This window comes from Meles meles, chromosome 1 (genome assembly GCF_922984935.1).
Source record: "Meles meles chromosome 1, mMelMel3.1 paternal haplotype, whole genome shotgun sequence".
Lineage (NCBI taxonomy): Eukaryota > Metazoa > Chordata > Mammalia > Carnivora > Mustelidae > Meles > Meles meles.
Genome location: NC_060066.1, coordinates 174,009,215 through 174,033,577, shown reverse-complemented (window position 1 = coordinate 174,033,577; position 24,363 = coordinate 174,009,215). Strand labels below are relative to the sequence as shown.

Here is a 24,363-nt window from a genome sequence, read left to right as displayed (position 1 = left end):
AAGTGACGTCAAGGCAAGGCCTTCAGCGCCGGCAAAACGGGCCAGGTCTCCCCCGCTCCCGGAAGTGGGGGCAACTCTGGCCTATTACCCGGCGGAAACAAGTCTCCTTTCACCCGAAGGCGGGGTCAGTGCAGCCCCGCCTCCTCCGCCGGAGGCGGGAACAGGGCTGAAGCTCGGCCCCGGGGTTTGCACTAAGCTTGAGGCCCAGGGTTTGGGGTGGCGGGTTTGGAGACCTTCTTTCAAGACTGCCGGCTAAGCACCCCAAGGCTACGCCCTTTTTGACGCAGGTCTATTTAAATACACCTGACTTGGAGTCGGACAAAGCTGATAGCCGCCTCCGGACCTAGGTCTCAATAATAAAATGGGGTTAAATGAGCCGACCTCACAGAAAAAAAAAAATAAATAAAATAAATGAATGAATGAATGAATGAATGAATGAATGAATAAATAAAGTTAAAGTTAAGTGACCTGATTCCACGGAACTCAGCACACGCTGTGTCAAAAGCTGGCTGCAACTGAACTTTGCTGTTTATGGACTAGTTCAAGGAAACCTTTGGAGATTGTCATTTCCCTGGAACTAACTTATCTCCCATTTTATCCCTTTTACTTTTTATTTCTGCCTTTCCCTTTCTACTTCACTGGTCTCTAGAGTAGGTGCTGGGAGTAGAAGTTAAATGGAATATTTAATTTCCCATTCTCATTTTCTATGCACTGCTTACCCAGCAGTGATTCAGAGTCCTGGCTGCACAATGGAATCGTTTGGGAACATCTTACAAATACTGATGCTTGAGGGACCCTGGGTAGCTCAGTTGGTTAAGCGTCTGCTTTCTGCTGCGTAGTGATCCCAGGGTTTCTGGGAGTGAGCCCCTCATCCGGCTCCCTGCTCAGGAGGGAGTCTGCTTCTCCTCCCTCTGCCTGCCACTCCCCCCACTTGTGCTCTCTCTCTGTCTCTTTCAAATAAATTTATAAAAACAAAAACCAAAAAAAAAAACAAAAACAAAAAACCGATGCTTGGGCTGCACCCCAAACCAATTAAGCAAGTTCTCTTGCAGTGAACCTAGGCGTTGGTATGTTTTTGCAAAGCACCCAGATGAGCTGCGGTTGAGGACTGTGCCCAAGAGGCCCTTGTCTTTTCAGGCCAAAGTGGTTGACCTCTGTGAAGTCTTTCTGGCTGTGGAAAAATTTTCCTCTTTGAGTAGGCAATGGACATCAAAATTCTAATTATGAGAAGACTGCTTTAGCTCATTGAAGTTCCAGCCAGAGTGGGGAATGAAATCAGTTCTAGAGACAGTGCTGAGATGGCATCATTCTTGGGGCCTGGCCACTCTAACTGTATACTGTTCTGTATAGAGGTCAGTGGTCTCTTGATTCTCACTCCCATTCTTACCATTACTTCTCTTCTCCCCCTCCCAAAAATAATTGGTAGCACAGTGTAGAGTGGGTGTGACGGGGGAAAAAAATCACTGGAAGCTTGTGTTAAAATAATCCTTGTGCAACTTGATTCACTATGACTGAAGATGAACAGATTAACTTTTTGGACCTCAAGTTTATCTTCAAAATGAGAAAAATAATGTCATACATCTGGTAGGACTGTTGTAAGGATAGGAAGCAATATCTTGGAAATTGGGAAAATACTTTGCAAATTGTAAATGGCTATTAAACCATAAGGAATTTTATTTAAAAAAAATACTGGGGGAGGCCTAAGTGGCTCAGTCAGTTGAGCATCAAACTCTTGATTTGGGCTCTGGTCATGATCTTGGGGTCCTGGGATCAAGCCCTGAATTGGGCTCTCTGCTCAGCGGGGAGTCTGCTTGGGATTCTCTCTCCCTCCCTCTCTAATCAATGAATAAATCTTTTAAAAAATGCACTGGTATGGGTGGTAATAAGGGAACTGTATAAAAAAGAGAAGGGAACCACTAGGTATTAAGCACCTAATAAATGTAAATCCACTTACAAATGCTGTTCTTTGAATCCTCACAACAATCTTGAGGTGGTAATTGCAATTAAGTATATAGATTCATCAGGTAAATGCCGTGAGGTTATTTTCCAAGAGTGAAATTATAAAAATTATATGGTAGCTGCTGAATCTGAGCATCTGCAGATGTGGCAAATAACAAAAGTTTTGAGTAAGTAAAAGACACTGGATTCATCAGGCTATAAAGTGATCCAGGTTTGGGGGTGTGAGATTACGTGGTATAGTTGAAAGAACATGGTCTGTGTATTTGATGTGTCTGAATTCAGCATGATTTGGATCGTCATCATAGATTAGCAACTACATATCTGAACTTCATACTTTTCAATCTTTCCATTTTCCAATCTGTTCTACAATGTTGCAGTCAGAGTGATTTTGTCTAGAATGCAACAGGTCATGTCACTACCATCCTTTCTACTTTCCTGCTTAAAGCAGAGAATGCCACGTGTAGCATGTGCTACAGGCACTTTGGGGATACTAAACGTAAGCGTGGAACTCTGGGTAGTTCCTTCACCCATTTCCTCATCTATGTAACAGGGACAATAATATTGATATTGATAGTATTTATCCCATAGGACTGTTGAAGGCTAAAATAATTTATATTGAATACTGGATACACTTTAGGGACTCAATCGATGATGGCGCACCCCCCCCCCCGTTAAAGCATCACAATGGAACAACACTTTCAGATTTTAAAAAATGAATTTAATCTCTCTCTAGAAACAGTGCACTGATTTTACAAATGTTCACATTTGGTTTTTTGTTCACCAAGATGATGTCAGTACAGCTAGTGAGATGCAGCACACCACCCTTCCCTTCTGGAACAGAAACCAGACTGCAAAGGGCACTGAGTACATAAGCTAATGAAACTCGGAATGACAAGACAAAGAGGGCAGAAACTGTTAGCGTGACCCAACATTCTAACATGCCTGTTACATCAAATATGGTCATTTGAGGGTGTGGGGAGAAGACAAACGAGGAAAATTCATTTGGGTACAAGGTGATGGAGTCTGCAAACCAGTACTTCACCCCCAAATGAACAAGAGCTGTTTAGAACAAAATGCTATTTTAAAACACATGGTTTGTACAGGTATGTTTTCTCTTGTAGTTTTGTAAAAAAGTATCAAAACCTTCATGTTTTTAAATATATATATACATATACAGGTGGCTTTTTTAAAATTACTTTTTATAGCACAAAGTGTTTGCAAATGCAGAGGGTTTCTGCTGATTCTTGACTATGCACATGGTGCATAGCCTGAATGAACAGAGCTTCCTGATTTCTTGTATTAACTGAAAATTTGAAGCTATAATTCTTCCACCTCTAAATTCTCTGTATCCTGAATATCCCCAATACCCTAAAAATACAGTGTGAGAAGACTCCGATACTCTATCTTCATGCATTGATGGGAAAGGAAGTTATTTACTCTGAATGTTTAATTGCTAACTCATTTATATTCTGTGAAGTAGTGAGTCCAGCTGGAGTTAGGAAGAGGAGTGAGGCTCACATTCCTGTGCTCTCTCCCAACTCCCACCAGCACCTGACTAGACAGTGCTTGGGGTTCCCTCTGCAGACTACCCATCTCCAAAATTTCATTTTCTCAATGTTGAGAAAAATCTCAGAGGCTCTTGACAACACGGAGTGCTTCTGTGAAAATTCCATTACCCTTATATTAAAAAAAAGATCAACTCAAACATATGAAACGCAGTCACTATTTCCCTTTGGCCACTGGAAAGCTGGAGGCTAAAGACTGTTGTGTCTGCAAAGTGCTGGCGATGCATCCTGATGAACCCTCCATGATGCACTCCGTGCTTCGTACGCAATAAATGACTAAGAAATGTTTGCATAATGGAATCAGAAATTAAACATAAGTATTCTATAAAGTGCTTACATTGAACCTATCTTTCCATTCAGCCTCATTTCTTGCTAAGTCCCCTTGAGCCTTTTACTCGTTACAATGAATTACATGCAGTTCCCTACAGTCCCCATGCTGTTTCATACCTCTGTGTCCTCCACTGCCTGGAGCAGCACGGACACCCCGACTTGTTTTTAAGACTTAGCATAAGGTCACTTCCACAATGCCTTTCTTGACCCCATTCCTCCTCTCCATACATAGAAATGACCTCTCTCTCCTTTGTGCCTTAATAATACTCTGAAAAGAATCTGTTCCTTTTTTGTTTCCACGCGTCTTCCTCTACTGTTACTATGAACTCTGTAAGGACAGTAAACACTTGAGTGCAGTGCCCGGCACTTAGCTGGTACCTGGCAAATGGTTTCATTGAATGGATATACTGCAACTGCAGAGAAAATTGGAAGGATCATAGTACTTATTGCCATAAATTTAATTCCGATCTCATCTTGAGGTTAAACGTTATCTCAACCTATTTTATAAATAATCATGCCATCAAGAGTAAATAAATAAAATTTTAGTTTTCTGTTTCTGGCAGACTATTTCTACCAGCGTCTTCATAATTCCACTGGAAAGATAGGCCATTGGATAGGTAGCAGGTTTGGTACAATGCTCAGGCAGCCCAAAGTAGTCTCCTGGAGAAGGAAAGGGAGGAAAAGATCTGGGACCAGTTTCTCTGAAACAGAGGGAAAAAAAAAATTCTGATAAATCTTCTACTCTCCAGGCCTTATGTCTAGATTTCCTTCCAGCTCTATAGTCCAATGACTCTATGATCTGTTATTGGCTGTAGATACATGATAGCACAGGGGCAAAAGGCAACAGAAATGCAATTACACCTCAAAATGAGGTGCAGAAGCCTCCAAGACTAGAGAGGGAGGATGGACCTGACGTCCTCAGATTTCATCCTACTGACTACCATCGGACACATGAGGACTCGCAATTCGTCTTCTGTAGCCGTTCCCAGAGCCGCCTCTTCCAAACTGCACTTGCAGCATATTCAGGAAACATGGACGTCTCTGAGAAAGCCGTGTTTCATCATCATTTTGAGATCTCAGGCTGAACCATCCTGACTCCATTTTTGTTTGTGTGTTTGTTTTGCTTTGTTTGTTTGTTTGTTTTTTCTGGGAAGGCCAGGATCGATTCAAAGTTTAGAAACTACACATTAGTCACTGTTCTCATTTCCCCAGGAAATTCTATTTCTTTGGAGGCAGGTCATAGAAAAAGTTGCCTGTTTTGTGTAAATCTCAATGATTTTTTTTTTTGTCATTTTTCTTCAGTCAAAAATAATTTTACTTTCCATTCTTGAAAGAATAGTAGTAAGTGAATAAGCTCCATAGGAGTTGGCCACCTGTTCTTAAAATTCTATTTGGTATTGGTCTCTAGGTCAGTTGCCTCTCAATGAGTGTTTCAGGACCACAACACACACGTATCGTGAGGAAATTGCTTGTTTACGCAGAGCATAGGGCCGAGGCTCCAGAACATAGTTGTTTTTGTCAGAAGTGAGGAGCTCACGAGTGACGTGGAGAAAGGTTCTAGGAGCAGGGTTATAGAACTCCTGAATGCCTGCCTGGAAATGCGAAGGGTATCAAGCTGGTGAGATATCCAAGCTTCACAGAGTTGGGGGCTGCTGCGGGGAGGGGTGTCAGAATTTGTTCAGTTTGTTCACATGTCTTGTCCCTGGCTGTCTGGTGGGAGGGAAGTGGCAGAACAGCAGAGTTAAGAAAAGATCAGATCTTGGATGAGAGAGCTGGTGGGGCCAGAGTTCCTTCTGGGACCATGTTTTCAATGGTAGATCCCACAAAGAGAAAAAAGCACTTCTCCCACCTCTCCCAACACCCAGGAAAAACAATGAAAAGTGTCCATAATGAAAAAAAAATCTATACATATACCCAGAGTTTTTTCTTTTATTTACAAAGTAGTAAACCAAATCCCTGTGTGAACATATATATCCAATAGGCTATAACGTTGTGTATGCCATTTCCCTCTCGTAGGACTTCAAGTTTAGCCACTTTTTCTGACTTCAGCCTAAAGCTACTTTCATCTATATGAACACATGATGGTAGCAAGCCTATGTTGTCTCCCCCACTTACAGGAAATGGCAGAGAATAAGGAAAAGGGAGAAACAGAGATGTACCAGAACCCACTCCATTGTCCTTATCTTCACCCACTGCGTGTCTCAGAGGTTCAGTGCCTGAGCCAGTCTCTACAGGAAATTTGGGCTGTTCTAGAAATGTCTCCACTTAGCTCTCTACGAGTAAGGATGACACTCTATACCTGCTTCAGAGGAAACATAATGAACTCAACCCAAGCATCCTGAAGGAAAAGGAAGTTACTTGAAATGTCAAACTTTAAAATAAGCAGTAGCCAAGGTTCGGGCATGTTCTCGCCTGGGCTCACGAGAACTGGCACCGTGTGACGTCTGTGCACTGGCCTCAGGCACAGAAGGGAAAGCTCAAGTGGGAGTCATGGCAGCCACGGGTGAACTGAAAGGCTTTGCCTGACTGACTGGGGTCCCAGGAGTTGCCGGAGGTGGGGAAGACCTGCCTCTTCCACCACATGTTTACCAAACCACGGCATCCATTTTTTGAGCCAAATTTCCAGAGGCTTCTCTGAAAACTACAGATGTCCTTCCGTGGACTGTTTTCCCATGTATTTCTCTGTATGGATTCGAACAGCCCCAGGCGTGCCTCTTTCTACAGATCTGTCTCTCTCACACACATACACATAGGAACATCAATGCACGCGGAGTCTGCATGGTGGGCCAGTCATACCAAAAATAAATACTCTCATGTCTCTAAATTATTTATAGAACTAATCTTATTTCTGAAATATGTTAATAAATAATCTAAGTGGGGGAGGGAGTTGAAGTGTTTTCTTCTTTTTTTCACTTATGTTGATGGAAGCCACAAAGCATCATCATTTTATATACTTGAAAAAAATCAACCCCCAAACTCCAAAACCTAAAAAAGTCCCTCCCAAACCAAACACCCTCTGTAAATATAGTTTTAAAATGATGAGTAAGCTACTGTACCATCAGCCCCGTTTGGTTATGTACATCGTGTCAGTCACTCAGCAGTAGCCATTCCATGAAGTCCCCATGGGCAGTGCAACTGGTTAAAAAGTGTATAAAACATTATACATATAAAAACTCTCACATCCTTTGGATGTTTGCAGTTCATCATAACTTTGTGGTTACCTTTCCGCAACATAAATTAAAAAGAAATCACACACGTGCGCACACACACTCACTCACTCACTCACACAGACCCATATACAGAAACCCCTTCATGCAGGCATACACCATCCAGAAAGTGTAGTGGATGGGACTGAATTCCATGAGGCACGAAGGGAGTGGTCCCATCCTCAGGGCAGTCCATCATCTTCAAGGCTTAATGCCACTCGCTGGGGAGACAGAGCAAAGACATCACCATTAGACCCACAGGAGCTGTTTACTGAGTCCCCGCAAGGCAGCAGACATTCTGTTACTTGACAGGCATTAGCTCACATAATCTTCACACTACCCCAGGAGACAGGTTTGTCGTATTTATTTTACAGATGAGGAAATGGAGACTCAATGAGCTTTAACAACATTTGTCCTGGATCACATAGCAAGTGGGTGAACGAACATTTGAACCCAGACCTGGGTGAACCTACAGCTGTCGCTTTCTCCATCATTCTTTTCTGCCTCAGGGTAAAGGAGTGCTGCAGAGGTCTCAACTTTCTCAGTCCTTCCTTGTAGGATTTTAGGTTTGTTCAACATCAGTGGGTTAGCTCTGGCCAATGTTTAATCCCAGGCCATTAGCTACTTGTCTCTAGCTTCTGAGTCACCAGTAGGCAGGCGATCTGCTGCACCCTTCGTAACTGATCGTACAGAATCGGAAGGTGGTACAGGTCAATTAAATTCAGTCCCTCTTTCCCTCAACCCTACTTTCTAGTCACTATATACTAGAATTCCCCTGTCACAAATGGCTGTTAGTGGGCTTAGCCCATGAAGCCCTGAGCTGGTCTATTCCACCGGAAGAGCAGACAGTGGACTTAACCTCTTTCCTCTACTGACAAGAAATCTCTTTCTCTAACTATTCCAATGTTCCCCAATTCTCTTAGACTCCGAGAGTTCTATACAGACCACCCTTGAAATCTGCAGTGTCTCAGTTCCCTTCCTTTCCTTCTGAGTGTTTTCTCCTCCAGGCTACCTCTCTAGCTTTCCCCAACTGGGTCTGTCGTAATCCTCTTTTCCCACTCTTCCATTTCCTGAGTACACTCGTTTGGGCAGACCCCAGTGTTTCAATATCTTTCTCCTAGCTAAGTGAATTGGGGGTAACCACTTTACCTCTCCGAGCCTTGGTTTTACCATCTGTCACATGGGAGTAAGAATAGGACCTACCACAGGGAGTTGCTGAGAAAAAAATGAGATCATCTCCATGGAGTGCTTAACACATGTGGGGTCCACAGTATTCTAGATCAGCCTGACCAGCCTAATACAGTAGAACCAGACTAGCACTTCCCATCCATGGACAGCCTACAGACATTAAAAAGTGACCCCACTGCCTTTCAAATCATCTTTGGGTTATTTGTGGTTTGGGTGAAGGCCATGGCCTTGCTCTACTAGCAAAGACACTTGAGACCCTCTTCTTTTGTCCAGGTGCCCTCCCACTTTCTCTAAGACCCATCTCTATACCCAAGGCAGTGATGGTGGAGTGATCTGAGAAAAGGACGGTGTGGGTGGGGGGGCAAGAGGCTGTCAAGGATACTGATTCTCAGAGCTCCCAGGTTATTTACCCCATGATGTAAGTGGAAAGAGCACAGACTTTTTGTGTGCATACAGACTGGAGTTTTTGTCCTGGTTCTGCCACTTCTTCATTGTGACCCTAGGCAAGTTATTCAAATTCTCTAGTCTCAGTTTCCTCATCTGCAAAATGGGGCTAATCATCTCAACTCTATCAAGTTACTGTAAAGACTATACAAGGAAACGTACATAAAACACTGAGTCGTGTCTGACACACAGGAGGTTCCCACTAAATGTCAATTTCCTCCCTCTCCTGCTCTATTTCCCTGCAGCTGACAGGAGCTTACATCTCGGGCCTAGATGCCTCAGGAATAGCTCCTCCAGAGGGGTTATTGGCCCCTTGGGACACAACGCCATCTGACACGTGTAGAGTGCTTTGTAACTCACAAAAGCTCTCTCACATATGCTGTCCTGCCTGAACGCTATGAATTCAGGAGGCAGATGGAACGGGGGTTATCATTCTTATTTTACAAATAGAAGTGAGCAGAGAGAAGTGACTAAGACCACAAGGCTATGGAGAAGTGAAACTGGGAGCCACCTCTGTAAGCTGAGCTCAACCCTTCTTCCACTGGGCACCCCCCCAGGCTGTAAAACTTGGTCAAGCACCTTGTTCCGCGATTGGCCGAGGTTAAGTCTCAAGGCCCTCTGCCAGCCCTCCTCACCTGCTCCACTTCATGTCCCATGCTTCCCCTTCGTGAATAGTGTGCTTCAGCAGCAAGCCAGTCTGCTCTGCCCCGTACTCGATCATTTCTTCCATGCGCCATTTCCTCGGTCTACACCAAGCTCATCTTTCCTCTTTGCCCCAACACCCAGCTTACAATCGGCAGCCTTCCAGGACCAGAATGCCGTCTAGGATTGGATGCACCTGCCTAGGCTCATGCCCTCACTCACCAGCCCCTCAGACTCAAAGTGGCACTGCCCTACCTTGCACTTGACGACAGGCAGCTCGGAAAGAGGGTTCTTCGGGACTTGGTGCAGCTGTGACCTTGGTTCCCCCGGCAAGACAAAAAGCTCCTTGAGGGCAGGGGCTGGGTCTTCCAGTTCTCTGGTCTCCCCAAGACAGGGCTCTGCCCACAGTGGGTGATCAAAGCTGCTGATTGCCTGACAGGGGGATGGACTGGATGACCTATGAGGTCATACTCAGCCCCCTGACTCTGCTATAGAACCATGACATCTGCTCCCCCAACAGGCCAGGCCCTATTGTGCCCCCTCAGCCTTTGCACGTGCTTCTTTCTGGAATGCCATTTCCCTCCTTCTCTTGCCAAACAACTGCTATGAACCTTTCAAGGATACAGTTCATCTATCACAGCCTCTGTGAGACATTCCCTGCCTGGTTTCCCAAATAGAATTCACAGCTCCATGGATGGTCCCACTGCATCTGTTCAACTAATATCACCAGGAGCCAGCTATGCCGACTTAGGCCCCAGGGAAACCAATGAGTCAAACGAGCCCACCCTCAAGGAGTTCACAGTGGGGAAGACCTCTGAGCAAAAAGACAAGTTGACTACAGTGTGACAGGTGCTGGGACGGAGAGAGGCTGTGGAAGAACAAAGAAACTGGGGAAAGCTTCCTGGAAGAGACTCCTGAGCTCCACCAAGGCACTCCGCGCACAGCTGTACAGCAGTAAGTGACTCTCTCCCCCCACCAGCTCCTTGGAAGTGGGAACCTTCCTTCCCTACTTCTGAACACAGCGTTTCTGGGACTGTGCTTGGCTCATGTGCGATGAATGCATTTGAACTGCATGGCCACAGTTACCCTTCCAGGCCAAAGGTTCTGAAAACTTACTCAGCAGAAAGACAGACATTTGGCTTCTTTACTCTAGGAATAGCCTCTAGCTGCAGGGGGCGGGGGGGGGGGGGGCTCCTGATCCATTTCCACCCCAACCACCTGCCCCAGAGTGTCTGTGTCCCCAGGGCCTAGGATAGTGCCTGGCACACTTGATAAATGTTGGAGGGAGGGAGGAAGGAAAGGAGGAAGGAAGGAAGGGAGGAGGGAGGAAGGAAGGAAAGGTGGAAGGAAGGAAAGGAGAAAGGAAAGAAGGAATTCTCCAAACAAGGGATACTTACTGCAGGATAGACATGGCCAATCTGAGCAGTCCTCCCTATGTGGAGCTCATCTTCGTCCTCCTCTTCCGTTGTTTTCCTGTACACTGGGTTGTCAAAATTCATGCTTTTGGTGTTCTTCCGCTTCCAGTTTCTCCAGATCAGGTAGCCACTCATGCACAGCAGGGCTATTACCGCTGGAGAAAGGGACACAGCACGCTGAACTTCCAGGAGGCTCTAGTCCACTGCTCAGATGTCTGTGCATTTCACGCCCCCTCTCCAACTTTCCTGCCCCTTGTTCCTCAGGTGGTTCTGTGTGTCCTTTCTCTGCTGCTTGGAAGCCCTTCTCCTATCTTTTCCTTTATTAACTACCCCTCTTTCAAGGCCCAGCTCAAATGTGAAGACTCCTCCACTTCCTAGGACCAGTCAGTTGCTCCCTCCTGTGTGTTCCCAGCCTGTGGTCCTGTCCTTTATATGTGTGTAGCCCCAACTAGACTGAGCTCTTTGTGGGCACAGAGTGTGTCTTCACCTCTCTGTCCAGCTCAGTAACATGTACGGAGTGAAAGAGTGAATTTCCTCACCACACCTTTGTCCTAATGCTGCTGCCGCCTTGCAGTCCTCTGGGAAAACCGTTCTTACCCCAAATGAAGGGTGGACGGTGGGGTGGGGGTGTTTCTTTCCAAAGCAGGGGCTCTGCAAGGAGAGGCGCATCTCTGGAAGGGGACACAGCAGGGAGACCCTGGCTCTGAGGGGCAACCCATGAACATACTAATGAATAAAGAAGGAAGTTCTCTAACAAAGTCAGGCAAAAATGGGGCCAGAGGCTTCATGAGATAGTAGGCGGTCACTGTGAGCTTTCAAGTGAAGGCTAATGACAGCTATCCAGGCTGCTTGAGAGGGAGTGTTTTACTTTGGTAAGACTGTGATCATCAACACTCATTAAAGATGGGGACAAGGCCAGGACAACTGTCACCACCATTTATGGTTCCAGAGACCTAGCTCTGCTGTGAGACCAGATCAGGAATGGAAGAAGACGCACAGGGGAGCGGGAGAAACCAAAGTGTTAGTATCATCAGTTCTGTATGTTCAGAAAAATCTGAGAAAAGCAGATGAAAAACTATTCGAAATAACTTCAGTTCATCAAGAATTAACATAAAAAAATAGCTTTCTTACCAATTAGAAAATAGAACAGAATAAGAACACATTCACAGCAGCCCAATGAAAAACTACAAAATACCTCGAATAACCTAAGAAGAAACGCTCAAGTTCTATTTAATCTATACAATTTTACAGAAGGATATAAAAGAAGACTCAAAAAAACTGGGAGAGGCGTCATGTTCCTGGATGGGAAGCTTCAGTATTGTAAAAATGTGACTTCTCCCCACATCAGCTTATATATCCGAAGCATAAGATTCCATCATGATTTTTAAAGAATTAGATGATTTTAAAGTTTATCTAGAAGAGAAGTTGAAAAAAAAATCTAAGAAAATATTGCAAGAACAATAATGCCCTATTAGGTATTAAAACCTAGTGTGAAGTTGTTCCTATGGTATGAAGGAACGGACAGGTAACTGGTGAAGGGCAATGAACAGCCCAGAAGAAGATCAAAGTATGGATAGGCATGTAGTTTATAATAAAGATGACAATTCAAGTCAGAGGGATGGATTATTCAATAATGGTCTTGGGAAAATGAAAAAGGTCTGTAGAAAAAAAAATTAAATCTCTGTCTCACAGCATACTCTAAATAAATGCCAAATGGATTTCTGTCTAAATATAAAATAATGTTTAGTAGAAAAATATATGTGAAGATATTTTAACAATTTACATTGAGACAGACCTTCCTAAGGAAAACACCGAAACCCAGAAATTGTAACACGAAAGAGGAAGAGAAAATTAAAATTTTCAAATTTGTGTGTAGCAAAAAACCACAAACATTTAAAAATCAAGTGGCAGTATGGAAGAAAATATCTGTAATGTATATTACACAGGTTTAATATTCCTTATGCATAAATATTTCTACAAATAAGAAAGAGATCGAGAACCAAGAGAAAATCAAGACAAGACCGGGAGTGAGCAATGCATTAAGGAGGACATGTAATTGGCCATTAAGCTTATGAAACGATACTCTACCTCACAGGGAAATTCCAGGGAAAGAATATTCATCTTTCACCCCTCAGAAGAGCAGAAATTTAAAAAATATTAGTTACATTGGAGTGGGCTCTATCAGGGAAACAGACTACACACGCCCTTCCTTCTACCGAGTAGAGGATGGCAGGAAAGGGCTTGGTTTCGCTTTCACTAAACAATGTTCAGAGTATTTTCCATTCACTCTACTCAACTCAACCCACCATAGTCTCCCCATCATCTTTATGGTTAATGCCTTATAAGGTCAATTCAGACGGTCCCTTCTCCAGAAGGACCATTCCCTCTCCTCTGCAGCGCCCCATGTAGCTGTATGTGTGCAGTATGTGGTAACACCTGTCTTCCCTCACTTTTTAGGACCAAGTCAGAGTAAAGACTGAAAGCTCTTAAAAAGTCTTTTATCTTTCTCTTCCCCGGACCCTTGGCACCTAGCACAGTCCCTTGCACGGTGTAGGAGTTTTGAAAACATTCACTCATTAGCTCACCATCACCCTGGGGATTTCCAAGACAAGTGGGCAAAGTCCTGGTCCCTGAGATGCCCGTGGGCAAGCAAGGGGGATCAGCCCATGAATGGGCAGTCACAGTTCGAAGATCCCACCAAGAGATGAGACTAGAACAAGACAGCATATTCAGGATACCGTGCGAACCGCGGGGTGGGAGAGAGTAAATCAGCCTCCGTGGTTCTCCACGAGGTTGAACTCAGTGTTACATTTTGGCCATATTGGACTTCTGGTTCCAAGCCCACCCCCACCTTGCCCTCCCATGCTTGTTCCCCTTCCTGGCTTTGCTTCATGCTGTTTCCACTGCTTGGACTGCTCTGGATTCTTCTTCATTGGGCTGACTCGGCGTGAGTCATTTCCCATCATTTCCACTCGGAAACCTTCCCTGCTCACTTCCCTTCTCTTCCGATTCCAAGTTAAGCACTTCCTTGGCACTTCCATGGACCGCCTGTGGCTTAGACTTCCCATGTCGTGGTCAAATTATCAGCTATGTGGGTCTCTCCGACAAGACTAAACTTTCTGAGGACAGGAACCATGTCTTCTTCATTTTTAATCACCTTCTCTCCGCTTATCACAGAGTCTGGTACATCGCAGCTGCTTGATAAATGTTTGTTGAAAACCAAACCGAAAGGAAGCAAGATAGCATGATTTCCTAAAGGAACGGCAAGCAGCGCTCCTCATTAATTCAACAAATATTTTATATCCTACCATGTGGCAGCCACTGCTAGGAGCTGGGGAGAGTGGCGAGCAAGAGAGGTCCCAGCCCTGTGCCCAACAGTTTGCCTTCAGGCAGGGGGAGAGTGAACACTGGGGAAGAGTGAGGCATTAGGACGGTTGCTGGGGGCCAGGTCCTGAAGGGTCTTACGTGCCAAGCTAAGATACCAAATGACCACACTGGGAAGTGGGCTGGAAATCTCCCGGGGCAAAAGGTCTCTGAGCCACAGTCTCCTCAATGGGACAGGTCAGTGTGCTCAGGGCTAAGACTAGTGCTTTTCCCCAGAGCCTGAGCGCGGTTGCTCTCGTCTCCCTGGAGACTTGGGGCCACACTCACCCATGGGCACGAGGATCCCAATGACCGCAGCAGTGACTGTTGAGTCCATCTTGCCACCTTCATTCCCATCTGCAAAACACAAACGTGCCTAATGATGCTCCACTGCCGTGAGCCCAAGTCCTTGCTTGCCTCAAGCTGTAAGAACTACCAGCTGCTTCTTGCTCTCATTCCATAGTGAGGCTCCTGGCTAATGCCTAACAATTCAGTCTTTCCAGATCCTATCAAAGCTCCCCCGACAACAGAGCTTATCTCCACTTCACACGTGGGAAACACAGTCTTACTGGGATTCTGGGGGCTCACAGAGAAGCTGCAGAACTGGGACCCAAACCCAGGACCTGTGCCCCACGTCCCTTACCCATCCCACAGGACCACAGTGCTAGGAAGCTGGGTGGTGGTGGTGGGGTGCTTGGAGGAGTGAACACTTAGGTCTCTATGTTGCTGACTGAGGCAACTGCCTTTTCCAGCCTGTACCTATTGCTTTGTCTCTGTTGACTGGGCGGTCTCTCTGTCCGTCTGCATTATTAGCTTATTTTCAATAAGTAATTAAAATGGGAGGCACTATAAGTAGTGGAACCAATAGCATAGGCTCCTGGGGTCAGACATCCTGGGTTTAAATCCCAGTTCTCCTACTCGCTACCTGTGTGGGCGAGTTACCTACCTCCTAGGGGCGCTGTGAAGGTTAAGTGAGGTAATTCAGGCGGAGCGCTCACTGCGCCCGGCGCCTGGCACAGCCTTGCCGGCTTTAGAGCGGGGGGACTGCTGGGGAAGCCTGCGGCCGCAGTGCTATGCCCTCACTGCGCATGAGCACACCCTGAGCAGTAGGAAGCGGGTGCAGAGACCCTGAGCAGACGCTCTGCCCTGCTGGAGAGGGCCTGGAACTCATTGAGCTACCTGCCCCTCCAAACGTCAGGGTGAGTGCTCAGCTCTGCGAAGCCAAGGTGGGCCGGATGAGAAAGTTGCTACCGGGCTGCTTGGTTTCTGGGCCACATATGGGAAAATGTTTTAAAGATGGTTTATCTTCTTAAGTGAACTCGCCCTGGCAGGTGACTTAATTAAAAAGGTATTTGATGGCTGATGAGACAGAACATTTCTAGCCATGACAAGTATTGCTTCCAATGATTTCGTAAGTGCTGAACTTAATTATTTTCATGCCAGGGTTTGGAAAGAGGCATAAGCGGACCATAGTGACGGGTGTTACTAGCTGGGGAACTGGCTAAGGGGGCTAAGAAGAGAGACCAGAGCTTCCAAGGTTTCCAGATCAGAGGGACACTCGCTCATCCCTGCATCAGTAGTGAACCCAGGCACATGTCCAGCAGCAGCAGATGCTGTGTGCGCAAGCCCCACTGTTTACACCACCTCCTTTGTCTCTCTAGACAAGCCCGTGAAGCAGATGGGGGAAGGGCAGTTATCAGTTCCACTTTGTAGGTGAAGAAACTGAGGCTCAGAGATAGGAAGTGGCTTCCCACAAGACCCTCTACAAGTCAGGGGCGCCTCAGACTCCTAGATCATAGGTGGGCACCTCCACGGGCTCCCTCAGAGAGGTCCAAGATTCTGCTCCAGTGTGATCTCTTCTTCCACATATCTCCCACTCAAACCCCCTCACCCCTCCCCAGCACCTCCTCACCCACCCAGGCTTCCCGAAGGCCCCTCCCATGTCACCAAAGAATGCAGAACTCGTTTCCTTACAGTGCTGGGAGTGGTTGCTGGTCGCAGGGCTTGGGGCAGATGGCTTGATGCTGGGAGCCCGGGGGACGCCAACTGAGCTTGGGACCACAGCTGCCAGGCTTGGTGTCTCTGTGCTGTGGTTCTGGTACGTGAGGCCGTGGACAGTGGTCCCAGGAGCTCTCGTGTTTTCCGCTGGTGTCCTCGCTGTGGTAGGAGCTAACGTCGTAGTTGAGGTAGATTGAGGTGCTGGAGGGGAAATGCCAAGGAGGTCACTGGCACAGAGAATTCTCTTGCTTTAGGCCTAACTCATTGCCTCTACAAATTATACTTATGAAGTCATCCTCAAGGCTCAGCTCAAATGCCACTTTCAGGAAGCCTTCCCTAAACCTCCTGAATGGGCTCTGACCTTTTCTTTAGCTGAATCCCAAGGACTTTGTGTTTAAACCGCACATTGATTTGATTAAGACAAGTCATTAAAACAAGGCTATAGAATTAGGTGTGGGTAAGACCACTGTAAAAGACCGGTGGGGGGGAAATACATAAATCTAGAAGGATTTTGCATGCATATTGTTACACTACTCAATTTAAATTCTCACTCCACTTTAAAGAACTGGGCCTGGAAATCATCATTCATAAATCTGATGTAGCAGATCTGTGTTTACACCAAAGGCCTTGGTCCTGTATCAACATTGGACAATGAATACAGGCTTACACGGCCTAAGTATTAACTATTAGTCCCAATCCTATCACAGAAGGGCTTCTGTGTTGTGTGTCCAGTTCTAGGTAAGGAATGGGCAAGCTCACAGTCACCTGCATAGAAACAGGAATCGAAGCCATAGGGAAAAGGGTTCTTAAGTTCAGGTCTTCAAGGGCCTCCAGAAAGCCCCTGAAACTGAGTTTAAAATGTTGTCTGTAAATGTGCATTTTTTCTTGGAAGTGAGAAGAGAAAGCCTTGGAAGGACCCTGTGGGACACCAGCATTCAAGGACAGTAAAGAAGGCAACATGCAGCCAGAAAAGACAGACAAAAACCGGGAGCATATGGCGTCTCGGAAGCCAAGGGAGGAGTTTAGCAGGAGGGGATCTCGCATTGCTGGGGGCCTGCCCCCTGGTAGGTCTGTTTACCTCGGTAACACCTCTTCATGTCTGGGCCCAGCCACATTGTGTCAGGACAGGCACACGTGTACTTGGGAGAGGGGCTGGAGATCTGAGGAGCAGGAAGGCACAGGTACTCACAGCCGCCATTGGGCTGGGCACTCAGCTCGCAGGCATCTGCAGCTAATGGAACAGAGAGAGAGAGGGTTGGAGCAAAGACAAGATATGCCAAGTCCTCCCTTCTCCCAAGGATGAGGCCCTTCCCAGTCAGCTTGCTCCAAAAGCTTTCTCTCCTACTCTTTTTGGGCACATCCCAGCCTTGCACCTGGTGTTCCTCCCCCCACCCCCCACTTCCCTTCAATCCTAACGACAATACTGAGAGGTGGGTGCATGGCCCGGAAGGACAGATACCAGACGTCTGGGCTCGAAGACAAACTGGTCCAAGTTACAGTTCTAGTAATTTTACAGTTGGAATTTAAACTGAGGTCTGTTGGATTCCAAAGTCCATGTTTCTCCCTCTATGCCATGTGCCATATCTCCTTCTTATTTAAACTTTCAGGTCTAGAATCGGGCACCATGCTCATCTCCTCTCTCCCCTGTGCCTTCCCACTCTCCCCCTGGTGGCCACAGCTGAGTTACAGGTAGCCTGAGCACTATATCCTAGCAAGAGAGCCTGGGGAGCCCGATGAGCAGGATTCCTGGCTTCTGGTCCCAACGAGCTGGATTGCTCCATGGCCTGGGGATATATTAGCTTATACAGCTGCAAAATGAGAGGCGACATGCTCCCTCCTGGCAGAGGCAGCTCTTGGAATCAAACAGACCTGAGTTTCGGTCTTAGTTCTGTCATTTTACCTTTCTGAGCCCCAGCTTTCTAAATAAGAAAGTAATATACACTCCTTGTAGGCACAAATGGAACTTTATATTATAGTTTTTATCCCCAGCCTTATTTCACCAAGAGCTGAAGGAAATGAAGTAAAACATGTGACAGTAAAGCGCTCTCCCAACGAGAGTGGCTGCCGCCACGTGTCCTGGGAACACTGGGACATGGCGTTACAGGAACATCACACAGCCTGACTAGCGCAGGGAGAGGGCGCGGGCAGGGGCCGCGGGGCCAGGCAAGGCTCACCTCTTGGCTGCTTCAGCTCATGGAAGATGACAATGTCATGTGGGTTATTGAGGTTCTCAGCGAGGACAGAGATTTCCAGGCCATTGAGCCGATTTGCACTGAAAATGGCCTCATTCTCCAGGTCTGTCCAGAACACCTTGTCCTGTGAGGGTACAGATGCACAGGATGGGAGGCCTAGAGCCTAAACCCGTGACCTTAGTCTTAGGGCTTGGCCCAAATCATCATCACAAAAACTGCCCTGACCGCTCTCCTGAGCTCTCCTGCCCACAGATTCACAGGGGCCCAGGGGATGGCCTCTTAGCCACTAATCTGTGGCATATACTCTGGTTCCCTTCTGTCACGGAGGATTATTTGTTGATTCTGTGCTTTGGCCTGAAGACTGTTCATTAATGCTGAGCTAGGCCTGCTTCCTGGAGCCCAGGAGAAACCCAAAGTCTGGTCTCGATGGCTGTTACCCCTGCCAGGGCCTGGGACCAAGATTGGAGGGGATATATGAGCTACCGAGGACTATTTCCTGGTAGGTCCTCCTACAGCTTCCGGGTACACACGGACCTATATGCATCCAACATTCTGTCCACATAAGCCTACAGGTGCACCTGCAGGCGAGTCTACCACGACAGGTGCAACCATGCAGCTCCACGCACAGATCTGGACACATACCCGCAAAAGCACACTTGGACCAGAACAGACATTTGGCCAAGTCTTGGTGTAAGTACTTACATATTCACAAGCACCAGCACATACCAGAAATGCACGCTTGTAAATGGCTGGATTTCTGGAGACACACGCATACACTTTACATGTACACGCCACACACACGCACAAGCACCTACATGTGTCTGCACACACCTGTCTTTCCAAGCGGGGGCTGGACTTGGAGGTAGGGCTCTGCCCAGAATTTCAGAGCAGTGCTGAGTGATGTCACTCCAAGCAAATATGGCCCAATAGCCACCAGAGACCATGGTCCCCTTGCTTTCCCTCCCCTTGGGGGCAAAGTTAATTTAGGGGAAAAGATCGATGTGGTGAGACCTGGGTTGGTTCTGGGTTACTCGTTCCCCAAGAAGAAAGGTTGTTAAGGCCGAAGAGAGGCACAGGAAAGGTGGGACGCTCCACCCTCTGGGGAGCTTCGTGAGGACTGAGATAATGTCTGATTCACTTCAATGACCCCAGGGTCCAGCAAAGGTCAGCCAAAGTGTGCTGAGCCGAATAGCATCTCTCAGGCTATTTCCAAAAGTAGATTCTAAAAAAATGTATATTCCTTCTTCCCTCCCTCCCTTTATTGTGTACCTTCTGTATAGAGGTACAGTGCCAGGCGCTGAGGGCACAGAGAGGGAACACAAGTGGTCTAGCAACTTCCCTGTGACAAGTGCTCTGAGAGGGGTCTTGGGAAGGAAGCACAGGACAGTAGGCTGCGAAGCCTCTGTGTGCGGGCAGCTCCCACAATGTGTACTCACAAGTCAGCTGGCTTCCCTCTTCCTTTGTTTCTGTTTGGACAAGTCTCAGAGAGCCATCCTATTTGAAAAGCCTTTTCTAGGCTTTAGCGTCCTGCGAGGGACGTGTCTCCCCTCCTGGGGCTCACCTCAAACACAGCTATCCCAAAAGGGTGGCTGAGGAAGTCGGAGGAGGAAATCAGCATCTTCCTGTTGCCTCCGTTGAGGTCAATGCTGGAGAGCTGGTGAAGCTTGGAGTCTACCCAGTATAAGCGCTGGTTCAGCAGATCTGGGGACGGGATCAGGTCTTGAGTTTGGGATCCCAACCAGGATCTCGGCTCCTCTGTGCCCACTTCCCCTACCCACATTTCCAGGCCAGGCCTCCCATGGAGGCCAGCCTGGGGCATCATCCAGAAATACAGGCATGGGTACTCTACAGGGGATATAAACACAAGACCCGTGGGGCTCCAGATGGCAGTCAGCACTGGGTAGTGGGACAGGGCCCCAATCCAGGGAAGGCAGGCCTCACCCAGGGTGATTCCATTGGGCCATTCAATGTTGTCTGATACCAGTGTTTGCCGGTCCACACCGTTGAGCCCAGACTTCTCGATTTTGGCCTGGTACCCCCAGTCAGACCAATACATGAACCTAAAAGAGAAAAGAACTCAATTGGAATTTTAGTCAGGGAGTGGGGTTGGGGCGGTATGGGTCAGAGGGCTCAATGAGCCACTGAATATTGAAGATTATGTTCAGTGGGGGCTGGGAAGGCCTCTGAAATCCATTGGAACCATCGAATCTTAAGAGTTAGCAGTTGCATTCGTTTCCCCTCATTTGAGAGCCCTGGGAAGCCTGCATTCCCCGAGAGTCCACCCAGCTTCAGCCGACCAGCCTCTGAGCCCCTCTCTGCCACTCTGGCAGCTCTAACCAGAGCCCCAGAGGCCAGAGCAGGAAAGGCCCTCGTCAACCCTCTCTTACTTTCCTGGTCTGCAGAGGGGAAAGTGGATGGCTTCCCCAGGGTCACACAGCTAGAACTCAGCCCCGGATTTCTCTCTCTTCTTTCTTGAACATTAATGAGTACCTACTGTGTGCCAGGCAAGGACTGAGAGGTTTCGCCTCACGTACTTATAAACGCAGCCATCACTGCCCCCCTAGTCCCATCCCTCTAGAGTAGGCAAAGGAACTCTCAAAAGCGGAAATAAATTGTCACTCTCTGGTTTTTAAACTTTACGGTGGCTTCTCCGATTGCCCTTAAAACAAAATCCCAGAACCTTCCCACAGCCGACAGAGCTCTGCCTGCTCAGTCCTCTCTCCCGTCACCACCCAACCCTTCCCAACCCCACACGTGCCCCATGGGGCTCCAGGCACCAAGCTTTGTCAGTTCAGAGCCTTAGGCCTCTACCTGTTCCCCTGGTTCCTTCTCAGCGTGGATGTCTTTGCTGTACAGAATCATTCTCTGTAATAGGGCCACCCTGTTATTACCTCCGAAAGCACTGGTTCTCGCCTTCCTGGCACTTAAAAATCGGTTATTTCTGTGGGCATTTGGGTGGTGAGGTGTATTTTCCTATCTATTTCCCCCATTTCCCATTTCCCCCTATCTCCCACTAGTCTGTAAGCTCCCCTGAGGGCAGCCTCGTCCGTCTTGCCCCTCGTTGTGTACCTGCATGAGACCCACTCATAAGGGACCCGGAACAGGCTCTTGTTTAATATTTGTTGGACAAAGTAATGTGTCCGTCCCAGCCCCACCAGAGCCCCTGGAGAGTATAATTATTAGTCCCGTTTTATAAATGAGCACACCGTGGCTCACAGTGGTTGACTTCCCTCACATCACGCTGTTAATAAGCAGCGGAGCCAGCCTTTCCCTTTATAGAAAATGCAAGCCAAACTCTAAAGCCTGGAGGTTTCCTTCTCCCCAAATCTGCCTCTGCTGGAACCTTGCGTCAGGCCAAGGCTGCCTTGGCCTGGGGGCCCCCTTCAGCTGGGGGGCTGAGTGGTTCTGTTAGTGGCCTCGGAGTCACTCTCTACCCATCCCCATTTGGCTCTGTACACCAGAAAACTGACCCACGTGCGAACCACATCAGTGGGCTTGGTTCCCTAGTCTTCTGGCTTTCCGCTGCATTCAGTGAAATGTCTGAGCAGGAGGACAGAGAGACTGAGGTCAGGGTATTTGTTCCAGAGTCCTCTCTACAAAGTTGCCCCGGCTGGCTACTGCTCTGAAGGTAGCCCTCTTTCCTTCCCAACCCTGCTCTTGCCTCTCGGGCCTAGTGCTGCTAAGGGCAAAGTGTTAGGAACAGTGCATCAGGCCTTACCCACTCCTCTGTAAAGAGACCCCTCGTTAAGCCCTCCCCAAGTCATCTGGATTTGGGTGTGCGGCGGGTTTCCTGCCGGGACTCGGACCGATCTACACTGGACTGGAGCTGGGCTGGGTGTCACTGCGTGCTGGGGGGACACACAGGGAGCAGGGCTGAAGTGGGGGTTAAGTGAGACGACTCATCGTTGGTTGGGTGCCTGGTTGTTCCTATGCATGCTGTGGTCAGTCCCTGCCCAAGGCCTCACACGTTCTGTCAGGGGCCACTGTGGCCCCCAGCCACCCTCACCGGAAGAAGAGGGTTTTCTTATCCTTGTTTACAATTAAAAAAATAGTAACAGGAAGAAGCTAGCGATCCTGGGAAACTTAATATGGCTACAGCTGCTGAAAAACCATGCCTTCCTGGGACATCCCTACTGGGGAAGGGAGGGAAGAGTCTTGCTCTGTTCAGAATCACTATCCCCAAAATGGAAGTGCGGCCACAGCACGGCAGCCTGGGTGGTGAGGGGCCCAGAGGCTGTGCACCCACAGGTGCACCAGACCTAGTCAGTGGTCTCAGTCCTCATTATCTTGCTGGCTGTCCTGCAGGGCAGGGAGTCGATGTGTTTGATGTAACTCCAGAGGCCCATGGAGAAAGTCAAACTTGGGCAGATTTGGGGATATGAGAAAAAAAAAAAAAATCCTAAACACTCTCTGATGGGCAGAGCTGCCTTGAAATGAAACAGCCCCGTGGGAAATAATGAGCTCCCTGTCTCTGGGAGTGTGGGAGCTGCCACCAGCAGCGTGCAGCAGCCTGAGGAAAGACTTCCTGCCCCAGAAGCTTCCACGACGGCCATCTCTAGAGCCCAACTGTGCTCTGCAATGCACTGATTCTAGGATATGAGTGAGTGGCAGAGTCAGGAGAACCCTGATGACCACTGCCCACAGAACCCTTGGTCAGGGGTTAATAGTCTGAGGGGCCCACCAGACTTCCTTCCCTTGGGCTGTCTGAGTGGCCCACGGCCTTTCCAAAGTCCTCAAGATGTCTCTTATGACAGACACAGGAGGACCAAGTGCCTCCTCAGGGAAAATGGGAAGTTTGGGTGGGGATACTCACCCTCTCAGGGGGTCGACCGCAATGGCGCGGGGTTCACTGAGGTCCTGGCTGAAGAGAGTGCAGCGGCGGCCACCATCAATTGTGGCCACGGAGATGGTCTTGTTGCCTGAGTCAGTCCAGTAGATGTGCTTGTGGACCCAGTCCACTGCCAGGCCCTCTGGAGAGTGCAGCTGCTCATCAATGAGGACGTCCTGCTCTGCCGGGTCACTGGCCTTGTCCATGTAGGCACTAGGAGCAACCAGAGCTGGTCATGGGGTAGGGGTCCATCCGGTTCTGCCTGGGCACCCCTCCCCTCTCTCTCTCCTTTCTAGGCCATGGCAGTGGACTTTAGAGGAACTTGGCTAGTTTCTATTCTTCCCATTTCCTAGGCCACCAGGGGCAAGCATATGGCCTTGAGTCAGCCACAGCCCCTGGCCTGGAGGAGCTCAGTTTAGTGGGGGACAGGAATTTCTAGCCAGGTAATCACAGTACAACGTGATTATGGAAAGCATCAGGGACTCCAGCAGCCAAGAAATGGAGACTCCATTATCTTGGAGGGCTGGAGAAGGCTCTGTAGTTGAGTCCTGAAAGACTAGCTCGCCAGGAGCACAATGAACAGAAAGCACAAGAAATGCCATGTGCGGGCACCCGGAGGTGTGTGTTTTGGAACAGCGAGGCATTCGATGGGGGTAGAGCTGAGCATGCGGGACACAGACTGGAAGTGAGGGTAGGCAGGGCCCTGCAGGCCAAGCCAGGCAGTGAGGATTTTATTCAGGAGGGAGTAACGGAGCAGGTGAGAGGTCATGGTCAGATAGGCATGTTGGTTCACTGTGGCGCTGATGCATGGCAGGGGAGGGGAGGAAGGTGGGGAGACCAGCTAGGAGGCCATTACTGCAGCTGGGTGAGAGGCGAAGAGAATCTGCAGAAAGGCCGTGTCAGTGAGAATGGAGAGAAGGGGCTGAGAACACCACGGACATGCAGGAGGCAACGCTACCAGGACTTTCTGTCTCCCAAATGCTGTTTTTTCCCCAAGGCTCTCTCCTCCCCTATGTCCTCCCTCTGGCGGATTAGATCCACAGTGCCCACTGCACCCATAACTCTGATTCTCCCATCCTGACCACTCTCTGAAGCTCCAGACTGTAAAGCCGACGGGCACCCCTTGGATGTCCCATGGACCTTGAACTCAACACGTCTCAAACTGCTCCCCCATTCCTTTCTCCTCAGCCAGCCCAAATGGCCAACACCCCACCCCACCCACTGCTCCCATAT

At 48.1% G+C, this 24,363-nt stretch overlaps 1 protein-coding gene across 9 annotated transcripts in view; it reads right to left on the bottom strand.

Annotated features, from left to right (window-relative positions):
• Nucleotides 1-2,672: 2,672 nt before the first annotated feature.
• LRP8 (LDL receptor related protein 8) overlaps nt 2,673-24,363 on the bottom strand; it is a 78,282-nt gene continuing 56,591 nt past the window's right edge. For 7 of the 9 annotated variants that reach the window (XM_046014212.1, XM_046014147.1, XM_046014156.1 and 4 more), the window contains 10 exons: nt 23,116-23,343; nt 20,244-20,362; nt 19,864-20,003; nt 18,285-18,426; nt 17,189-17,341; nt 16,087-16,311; nt 14,401-14,469; nt 10,732-10,904; nt 9,590-9,766; nt 2,673-7,281 (listed from right to left, as the gene is read on the bottom strand). In XM_046014212.1, coding sequence (XP_045870168.1) covers nt 7,243-7,281; nt 9,590-9,766; nt 10,732-10,904; nt 14,401-14,469; nt 16,087-16,311; nt 17,189-17,341; nt 18,285-18,426; nt 19,864-20,003; nt 20,244-20,362; nt 23,116-23,343 — 1,465 coding nt within the window. In that variant the 3' untranslated portion in view covers nt 2,673-7,242. The remainder of the gene's footprint in view (nt 7,282-9,589; nt 9,767-10,731; nt 10,905-14,400; nt 14,470-16,086; nt 16,312-17,188; nt 17,342-18,284; nt 18,427-19,863; nt 20,004-20,243; nt 20,363-23,115; nt 23,344-24,363) is intronic. The other 2 variants (XM_046014182.1, XM_046014189.1) reach the window with 1 other exon arrangement.